Here is a 10,340-nt window from a genome sequence, read left to right as displayed (position 1 = left end):
CAAGACATACGGAGCCTAAAATGCAAAATCATATAACAAATCCATGTAAATATATGTTAAGGTGTCGTTTAGGTGGAGCACTTTTTTTTTCCTTTTTTCATAACGCAACAAATTTAGTTCTTGCAATATGAAGATGGCTCTACTAGTTATCAGGAGCCCTTCGCGTGGTGATGAAAGGTGTTTCTTTAGGAATACTATGTCATTATATAATCACATAAGTACATACCATCGCTCGGCACTCGCGGTTTCGCGTATGATATCGAATACACCTCCTAAGTTTGGTTAGAATTTAGGGGAAAAACGAAAATCGAGTATAATTAATGTTGACCTGCTAAATTTGATTTCAAAATGATGCGGTACAATTTTATTAGATTTTATGTACAACAGAGTTGTTCAATAATTCGATTACAACGTCACATTATTTAGGAAATCAAATAAATAACTCGATTTTGTTCCTAAACTTCATGTCCTTTGCTATATAATTTTATCCTGACTAGAAATCCAGCTAATGAAATCGCACTCTTTAAAAATAGAGACGAGCATGATGAGCATGGTCGAGTGGAGGGGCTCGAAGGCCGCATTGGCTAAAATTCCGGACGAACAACCAAACAGGATGGTTTCAACCCTCAAGGATGGCTGGTGCAGGGGAGTGGTGGGCTATCAAGGACGGTACTACTGCTGCCTAGTACCTCATACACAGATTCTTTCTACTTTCTACATGCTTTTGCTGTCTGTGCACATTGACAGATTTATCATTGCTCTGCCTTACGAGACTATTGGTGATTTGGGTGCTGATTGGCGAGTCTTAGTCCAAACCATTTTTTCGTTCTTTGGCGTAGAAGCAAGTTCTGTTGATCCCAGATCTCTCTTCTTTCTTACTTTCTTTCGTAGTTCTTTTATGGTTTTGCAGAAATATCGCATTCTTAGTTGATCTCCTCTTAATGTCCTACAATCAGTTTCCTTCGTGTCCTTTCAACTTGGATTTGCAAAAGGGGATGTATGCTTGGTGTAAGATCAAAATCACATCTTCCGATTCCCTTAGTTTGTATGGGAACAAAAGGGCCCTTCAAGTCTTGAGTTTATATGATTCACTAAACAATTTACTGGAAATCATTCGTCAAGGAAGGCCTTTCGTTCCCATTTTAGCAATATGCCAACTCGCCTACGCCTTGATGAATAATCTATAACCAGTCCATGTGAGTATTTGCTAGTCCTGAATAGCTTACAGCCGAAAGTATTGCACGTGAATCCCCTGCAATTGTGGGATTTCTTGATTGGGGGAATCAATTGCCCTTGAAATAGAAGTTGATTTTACTTCTAAGTAAGAAGTGTGCACATCAAGCACCATTATCTTCTTGAGGCATATCATGTATTGCCAATCTGACCTACAGGACTTGCGATTCGTATCATTCCACTTCTTGCATTCATCACAATCAATAACCATCCCCATTGAAAGTAAACAAACTCAGCCACCTTGAAGGCCTTGCATTAACAAGAGATGCTTCATCTCATTCATTCATTGAGACATCCAAGAAAAGAGTAAATAAAGGTAATTGAAGGAGCTGACAAATTCAACTTAAGAACAAAAAGCAAAGAACGAAACAGAGTTACAAAAGAGAGCTTTATATCAACCATTGGATCAATGACACAAAGTTCCCACTCTGTCAAATTCCTAGTGTTGATGGCTTGAAGCTGTCAATTGCCAAGAATTAGAACTGACTATCGTCCTAAGCAGACGATACACCCATGAAGTACGTTACTGATGCTTAATTACAGGAGAACATGAATTTGAAGTTCAGGATTTTAATTAATCAACAGATAAGCACGGTCCAGGCAGCCCAACCGCACAAAAAATTCGAAACTCAACGCTTGGAAAATTGAGGAGCTTTACGAGCTTTCTTGAGACCGACTTTCTTCCTTTCAACTACTCTCGAGTCCCTAGTCAAAAGTCCTTCCTCTCTCAAAGGCGATCTGTGGTCTTCACTCACCTTCAGCAATGCACGAGCAATGCCCAAGGAGATTGCTTGAGCCTGGCCAGAAAGGCCACCACCATGAGCTTTAACGAACACATCGTAACTGCTTTCATAACCCAGAGTTACCAGTGGTATTTTGACATATTGAAGCCACAATGGGTTGCCCTGAAGGTACTCCTGTGAACAATCCATATTTGCCCAATCACAAAGATGCTATGGCCATTACTACATTAAACAGCAATGGAGCCAACAGAACACATATTGTCTTATGATCTCAACTAAAACTGCTCCTTTGTCAGAAACTCGTGATTTAGTTTTTGATGCAGCAAATAGGGGAAAACAATTTTTAATTATTGGTACCAAGAATAAGGCAGCTGATTCAGCAGCACGGGCTGCAATAAGGGCTCAGTGTCATTATGTTAATAAAAAGTGGCTCGGTGGTATGTTAACGAATTGGTCCACTACAGAAACGAGACTTCATAAGTTCAGGGACTTGAGAACGGAACAAAAGACGGAGAGACTCGATCGCCTTCTGAAAACAGATGCAGCTTTGTTGAACATAACTCAATAATCCACTGTGAAAGGCAATATTCAATTGACTAAACAGAAGCCGTGACACCTTGTCATTCATACTGTTAGTAATCCAGTACAGAAGGCTCTTAAAGAGATGGTTGTGCTTTCTAGGTTGACACACCATATTTCCATCTGACAAATTCAACATGACCTTTCAAAAGTACCAAAAACTGAAAGCACAACATTTACCACATTGATAAATTTAAAACGGCCTTCCAAACTTACTCAAAGAAAATACACAATATTTGGCCCGTCTGACAAAAGTAGCATCTGTTAGTATCCAGTCAATGATTGGAAGGTCCAAAGCTTTATCCAAAAAGGTCCTATTCGGGAAAATAAAATGAATGAATCACATATGAGTTTCTGGGAGAAAGAACTTTTATGCTTGTTTAGAGAAAAATAATAGGATTTCTGTGATAACGAAATACCATGAGAACAACATTAAGATGAAAGTGGACCGTACTTGAGGAGTTAAGAATGTGCTAGAACTAGCTGTAAATGGCTATCAGTGCGGTGAGAGTCAGGGGTTGACACATGGACAAATTTATAATAAGAATGGATGGAATACTAGAGGATGCTATTTTAGTCATAATAGTAAAACTTTGTGCTTTTTTTCGGTGTGCTAGAAATGTCATGTTAAATTCATCACGGTAGTAAAAGGTTGTGTTTTTCTTTTCTTGGTACATTTGAAAAGTTACATTGAATTTATAAAGTGACAATATGTTGCACCCTCTTTTTTACTTTGTACATGGCCAAAGGTATTCGCATGGTTCAAATAGGACACACACATAGAAGAAGAAAGCAAGCATAGTAATTGGTGTAAAAGTAAACGGAAGATAGTACTCAAACAGCTATTTTTATGATTCGGATAGCTTAACCAAATGGCCTGAGACACGCTTATAGATTTTCTTTTAGAATCTCTCACCAAGAAGGCAGAAAAGAAGCACAAATCCCTCTTCTAAACCTAACTAATTACAAAAAAATCCACAATATGCTTAACAGCTTATATATTTCTACCAACAACATCTATACGCAGGAAGTAGTTTGATTTAGCAGTCTGTATAGGCAAAATTGAGACCCTGACAGAAGCTACTGGCCATATATTCACAAAGACAATTGGCAGATGGATATGGAAGAGGACCAGGATTGAAATCCATACTCACTAATCCAGAACACATCCTGCAGTAAAACAGTTCTCCCCAAGCAAAAAGGGAATAATAAAAGTGGATCTCAGACAGACTGTGATGCAGATCTGCTTATCTAAAGGGATAGCAAACTGGTTCGTCCAATATCAACAGAATTAGAGGAACTTCCCTTCCTTTTTCCCTCAACCTTTGTTTCAATAGGTAATCTTGATTGTACCCTCACCATATGTATCCACTCTCCTTTAACCATCACATGTTTGCTATTTATCGGCGATGAGGCATCTCTTTGGACTTCGAGAAGACGTGAAAGGAGGAGTTTTCTAGCTTCCCACACCCACTTCCCCCAGCAAGTGCAAAATCATGCAATGACTGAAGCAAGAAAGTTGACATATAAGATGGGGAGAAACACAATGGACTATCATCAAGCCTATCTTCATCTACACCCCCCACACATTCCAGAACTTTGAACCTTCTAGAACATGGGAATGTGTTATTCCTCACTAAAAATTATGTATGGTATTCGAGTACAATGAGCAGATGTCACCGTGAGAGGGTCTTTCCGCTTAAATGCTGACATGGAAAAACATAACCACAGCATTAAGCTCTTCACTCATCCACCACTCCATACCGCCCATGTAAATTCACAAACTCCTATAGCCCATTCAGAAAGTTATTAACGTGTGATTGTTATTTTACATTGTAACGAACTCAATTACTCATGTGCTCATTTTCCATCAAATTCTCTTAGTCTCCAATGATGACTTAATTACTTTCTAAGCCCAAGGGGATATTACCCATTTGCTCAAGGAGTCAAACTGTAAGAAGAGTTGATTAGTCAGATAAAGAGAGGAAGCTTAAGGGTAATTCATTCTCGCGTCAGCAGAATCAGCACTCATTTCCCATGAAAGATCTAAAATGAAAAGGCTGAGAAATTTTTCAGGTGAAATAGGCAGTAGACCACGGTTAAAAAGCTTCATGTGTCATGGTCAGCTACTTGAGGAGTTTTCCAGAGTGACACATACTTCTAAAAACTCAAAAGGTCAAAACACCCCCTATCACTCTATCCTTTGGCGTCTGCATGCACGAGCAAAGCTATGAATTGTATCATGTTAAAGCTCCCTTCAACGAAGAATTTGAGGGCCACAGCAACAAATTAGATCAAACGGCAACGAGGAGACAAAGCCTAGCAATTACTCCAAGCATCAAGTTCTTGTCACAACAGACAACAACCCGACTGAGCACTACGATTCTTCATCCCTGAAACCCTCCAAATCCCAAAAAGATGCTCCACACTCAACCATCTCATGCGCTACATAAGGCAGACAAGATAAACGTACACAAACCACTGTCCGATTTCTTCAAAATCACCATACTTAAACCATTTCAAGTCGGGCTAACACAAATCAAAGAAGCACCGGATTTACCTTTGCCTCCCGATAGTTGATGATGACTTTGCCGGTGCCTTCCTGCAGAACGACCCGAGCGATGGCGCATTTCCGGCGGCCGGTGCCGAAGATCGACTGAGCGGCGAACCCGCCGGGGAGCCGCGACTTGACGTACTTGCGGAGGTCCGCGGCCTCAGGCTCCGACGGCGCGGCGGCGGCGGCGGAGGCGGACACGGCGAGAGGGGAGGCCGCGGAGGCGAGCGAGACGGAGAGGGGCTTGGGGCGAGCGAGCGCGACGGAGCCGGGCTTGTGAGAGACTTGGGAGGAGAAGGAGAGGGAGGAGAAGGAGAGGGAGGAGAGGGAGGAGGCGAGAGTGGACACGGTGAGCGCCATCATCTTCTTCCTCTGGCTCAAGGGAGTGAGCTCGTGTCCGGATAATATTTTGGTTCTCCCTGAAGAGAGGCCCCAGAAGCTGAATGATAAAATTCCCTTTTGCTTCTTCTTTTCTTCTTGTTCCATGTGAAAATGCTAGAATGATAAACCATTGATCCATGAAATTAACTTCTTCTTTTTCTTTTTTTGGGTCAACCATTAAATTAAATTCATTATATAAATAAATATGAGAATATCACAAAATATTCAACCTAACACAACCCTTTAAAATATTGGCTTGGTAACTCGATTTCGATCGCCTTAATATTATCGAGGCACATAACTACAGCCCGGACACATCACATAAAAGATAAATTGACTTGGAAATACTTTTTTGAAAATGATTGTTTGCATCGCTTGAAACAATTAATTATAAAAATATATTCGCCATCTATAATAATTTACTTGCCAAATATTATTAATTTACCTGCTAAATATTATTTATTGGAATATATTTTTTGTCTAAGTGATATGAGCAATCTCGTTTAGGAAAAAAGATTTCAAATAATTTATTTTTCATGAAACAAACGATTGTGGAAAAAACATTTGTTATTGGATGTTATGACTTTGCTAAATAGCATGTGGAAGCATTTCCCTCTCTATGAGTTTTTGGAACCAAGACATGTTATTGCAATGCGTTTGTTTCGCGGAAAATGAATTATTTGAAAAACATTTTTCCAAAAACGATCGCTTACATTACTCATAAAATTGAATGAAGAAAAAGTATTTTTACCATCAACCACAATGTTTGGACATACATTGTTGTCGATGATGAAATTTTTTTGTATTAAATAATTATTTTACGAGGCACAAACGATCATTTTTAAGGAAAATATTTTTTTAGTAATTTATATTTCGTGAAACAAACAGAGTCTATGTGATAACAAGGCGGGTGCATTTGTTTGGAGTAAAACTCAATGAAAAAGGAAAGTCATTTCCAGAAATTATTTTTCTGGAAAACGGTTTGTTTTCATTTATTTGGGAATATGTTATCGAGAACATTTTCTAGTGGTTGATTCTTATTTGGTAAATAATTTTAGTCTCAAGACCTTATTTGAGGCCAATAAAAAATGAATATTTATATATATATATATATTTCATTTTTATATTAAATTATTGTTTATCCTATATTATGTAATATTTATTATATTTTTTTTCTTTTTCTTCTTCTGCCAATCGGTGGCCATCGAGCCTAGAGATCGGCGATTAAAGAAGAAAATGAAAAAAGAGAAAATATTAAAATATTAAAAATTCGAAATAAGCAATTTCGGAACGTATTTTCACATCTTTAGATTTGGGAATTTACTTTCTTAACTTTATAAATAAATTTTTCCTTGATCGGAAAGTGTTTTCCGTTAGTTAAGTCATTTTTGGCGAATCAAATAGATGAAAATCCGAAAAATTAATTTTTGAGAAATGCTTTTACTAAAAAAACCTGATAACAAGGCTGAGCAATTCTTTTTTTTATTTTATTGATTTGATTTGTTCGGTCAGAGGGCGGACCAAATGGGCTAGCAAGTATTTGGGCAGGTTAAAAGATAAGACGATGATTATAAGTTATGGACTTGAGAATGATTTTCCACCAATGGAGCCTCGGCGCTATTTCCAATTAGAAAAAATTTCAAATAAGAATTTAAAGTGGGTTCATTTTCTTAAATAAAGATCTAAGGTAGAATTTATTTTAAATAGGGCAAGAAATGCTCAAATTGTCTCAAAAAAGGATTTGAAGGATATTTTCATCTTTTACTTTCCTGTATTTTTTTCTTTTTATTTTTATTTTTTTTTCTTCTTCTTTTCCCCCTCCCTTCTCCGGTCATCGCCGGCCTCGGGCTCAGGCGAGGGTGGCCCTCACCCGAGCAGGGCGTGGGCAGGCGAGGGTGACCCTTGCCCGACGCCTAGCCTGGCGTTCCTCGCTTGGGAGAGAGGCTGGCGGAGGGCCGTACCACGGTGAATCGGAGGGTGCAGAGCAGTTTTGTTGACCTCGACGGGTTGATGATAGCGTACGCGAAGACGGGACGGGAGGAGGAGGGGGATCGGCTGATGCCTTGAGAGGGTACACAAACAGCCGAGGACTCCGCTACACATGCGAATCTGGTCGCTTCCTTGTTGTTTGGGTGGGGATTTGCCAAATTAAAACCAGAAATGGGTTTTGCATTTTCTGGAGACTTTCCTTCTACGTTGGAGTTTAATTCTACAACCTAAACATCATGGTCCACAAAACATACGCAGAGAATCGAAATTCTAGTCCATCCATGAAGGCTCCTCCCCACGACTACGACTATCACCACCACCGTTGCTGTGAACCACCGAGGTACGCCCCTCCGCCTACCTCTCGCCCGGGCGAGGGCTACCCTCGACCGATGTTGGCGAGGGTTGCCCTTGCCGGATTTGGCGAGCAATGGCGGGCCGGGTGTCGGGAGAGGGCACTATCGCCCAACACCGACCCGGCAAGGGTTGCCTTACACCGGTCTAGGCGAGGGGCGCCCTTGTCCGAGCCTGAGGCGGATAGCTAAAGGAGGAGGGAAAAAAAATTAAGGAAAAAAAATTAAGAAATAAAAAAGAAAGATAGAAAGATAGAAAAAAATGCAAAACAATAAAAGACGAAAATGCCCTTCAATCAAGCCCTTGTTTAAGACTAATTTGAGCAATTCAGACTCTTATTTGAAATAATATCCATTTCAAATCTTTATTTTAGAAAATAAAGGCACGAAATTGGAATATTCCCTAGAGTAGCCCAAAGTTCTATATTATTGATTCTTGAGTTACCCTAGGACTAGGCACCGGGCCTTGTAAGCTCGGTTGGCAAGTTAGGCTGTGTATGACAACGTTTACGTTCCCGGAACAACTTTTAGAATAAAAATATTTTTTTCTGTTTTCGTTCTCAGCAACGATTTTTGGGAACAAAAACGCGTTTGGTAACTGCATAAAAAATATGTTCCCGGAATAAAAAAAAGAATAGAAAAGAAGAAGAAAAGAAATGTGTTTGGGAACTGGAAAAAAATTATTCCTAATTTTTTTCATTTAATTAAGGGGACTATATATATTAAAATTAAAATATCTTTATCTTTTTAACTTACTAAATTAAATTAAATTGCATTTGTTCAATTTACTAAATCAAATTGGACTAATATATGTATAAGTAATTTATGCACGATTTATCAAATGATGATATGGACGAGATCAACTATAAAAAAAAAAAAATTGAAAGAGAAGACAAATTGGAATTACACAACGAGAACATCAAATATGTTTTCTATAGATAGGAAAAATTACAATTATGAGTTACATGTAAATGTTCCCAAGTAGTTAAAAATATGATTACCTTTAAACGAGGATCCTAGAAAAATATTAATTGCACTTTGAGTGAAATCGGGGACTAAAATGAAAAATATTTGTGCATTTAGGTCTTTTTAGTCCAATTGAGCAATTTTTCCAAACATGAGGACTGAAATGAGATGCAAGGTATCAAAATCTCATGTCATGACTCTAAAAGTAAAAATTTTGGCCAAAATGATTTAAAATGAAATTTTTTAGTCAATTTAGGATTATGTTCAATGAAGAGGCATGTGGTCCCAAACTGAATTTTTTTAAATTTAAGAGACCAAAATGAAAGGGGAATTAAAATAAGAATATGGACTATTTTTGTACATTTTTCTGACCACAAATACTATTTTTCCTTATTTTCGGCTATTTTTATAATTAAAAAAAATCTGCAAAATGTCAAATATTACAAAAAATATTTTTTGTTCAAAATTGGCTGCTAAGGCTAGGCCAAAGCTTCTAAGGTTGATTTTGTAATTTTATGAATTTTTTCATATTTTTAATTAATTTTTTAAAATAAAATGATCAAAAATCAAGTGTCAACATCATGCAAGAACAAAAAAGAAAAAAGTGTGTTCAAAAACAAAATTGTTCCCAATTGTTTTTAAAAAATGTTCCAAATGTGTTTCTAAAAAGTGTTCCAAGAACACGTAAACAAGTTTTTCTTGTTTCTTGTTTACGCTCCAACAATGTTTCTGTTTCTCAAAAGTGTTCTCAGAACACTTTGAGAACATTTTTTTACCATACGCATTTTCGTTCTCAAAGTGTTCCGGGAACACTTTGGGAACATAAATATTTTTTTTGGAACGTTACCATACAAACCCTTATCATGCCGTGCTCGCAAGACTAAGCGATCGTGTCGGCCCATGTACCAAGGGCGGGCACAATTGGCCCGGGCCCCCCATTTGTTTTTTAAATTGTTTTAATTACTACTTGACGAGCACCATCTCGGTCCCTATAGTAGAATCTATCATATTGAATCAACAGGCGTATATGACATTCTTTAGCTGGAATTGTATTGGTGAAGAAATACCTTTCATCGAAAGTCGTTTTTTGATCTTTTATTAAAGAAAATTTTCCTATGATGATTTCGAAAAAGAAATATCACATATACACAAAAAAATTATTAATTTCACTTTAAATGGAACAGAAAGTACACAAGATTTGGTTGTTTTTAATTGACAACAAAGCCAAATATATATATTTACATATTCAAAGTTGGAATTCAATCGACGACAGAGTATCTAGTAGCTACAGTAACAACTATATTACATAAATTGAAAATAATCGAAAAAATAACAAGATTTTTATGTGTTGTGCACAGCGGGAGCTCCGAAGGGTAGAGTATGACGTGACTATTTAAAGTCTAGAGGTTATAAATGAAAATTGTACTCTGGCAACACGTTGGGTCCTTCGACCGACCAAAAAAAAAAAAAAAAACCTTTGGTCCGATGACTCCCATGTATAGACATCTAAAATGAAAATCAGTAATTCGGGTGGCCACCGTCGAT

At 37.8% G+C, this 10,340-nt stretch overlaps 1 protein-coding gene across 1 annotated transcript; it reads right to left on the bottom strand.

Moving 5' to 3' along the window:
- Nucleotides 1-1,604: 1,604 nt before the first annotated feature.
- Nucleotides 1,605-5,597, bottom strand: LOC115726845 (30S ribosomal protein S9, chloroplastic). The gene is made up of 2 exons (XM_030656911.2): nucleotides 5,116-5,597; nucleotides 1,605-2,150 (listed from the first exon to the last, which is right to left on the bottom strand). The coding sequence occupies exons 1-2, from the start codon at nucleotides 5,593-5,595 to the stop codon at nucleotides 1,863-1,865; spliced, it is 768 nt and encodes a 255-aa protein (XP_030512771.2). The 5' UTR covers nucleotides 5,596-5,597; the 3' UTR covers nucleotides 1,605-1,862.
- Between the last annotated feature and the right edge of the window lie 4,743 nt (nucleotides 5,598-10,340).

This window comes from Rhodamnia argentea, chromosome 2 (assembly GCF_020921035.1).
Source record: "Rhodamnia argentea isolate NSW1041297 chromosome 2, ASM2092103v1, whole genome shotgun sequence".
In the NCBI taxonomy this organism is placed as follows: domain Eukaryota; kingdom Viridiplantae; phylum Streptophyta; class Magnoliopsida; order Myrtales; family Myrtaceae; genus Rhodamnia; species Rhodamnia argentea.
This window is presented reverse-complemented; position numbering and strand designations above follow the sequence as displayed.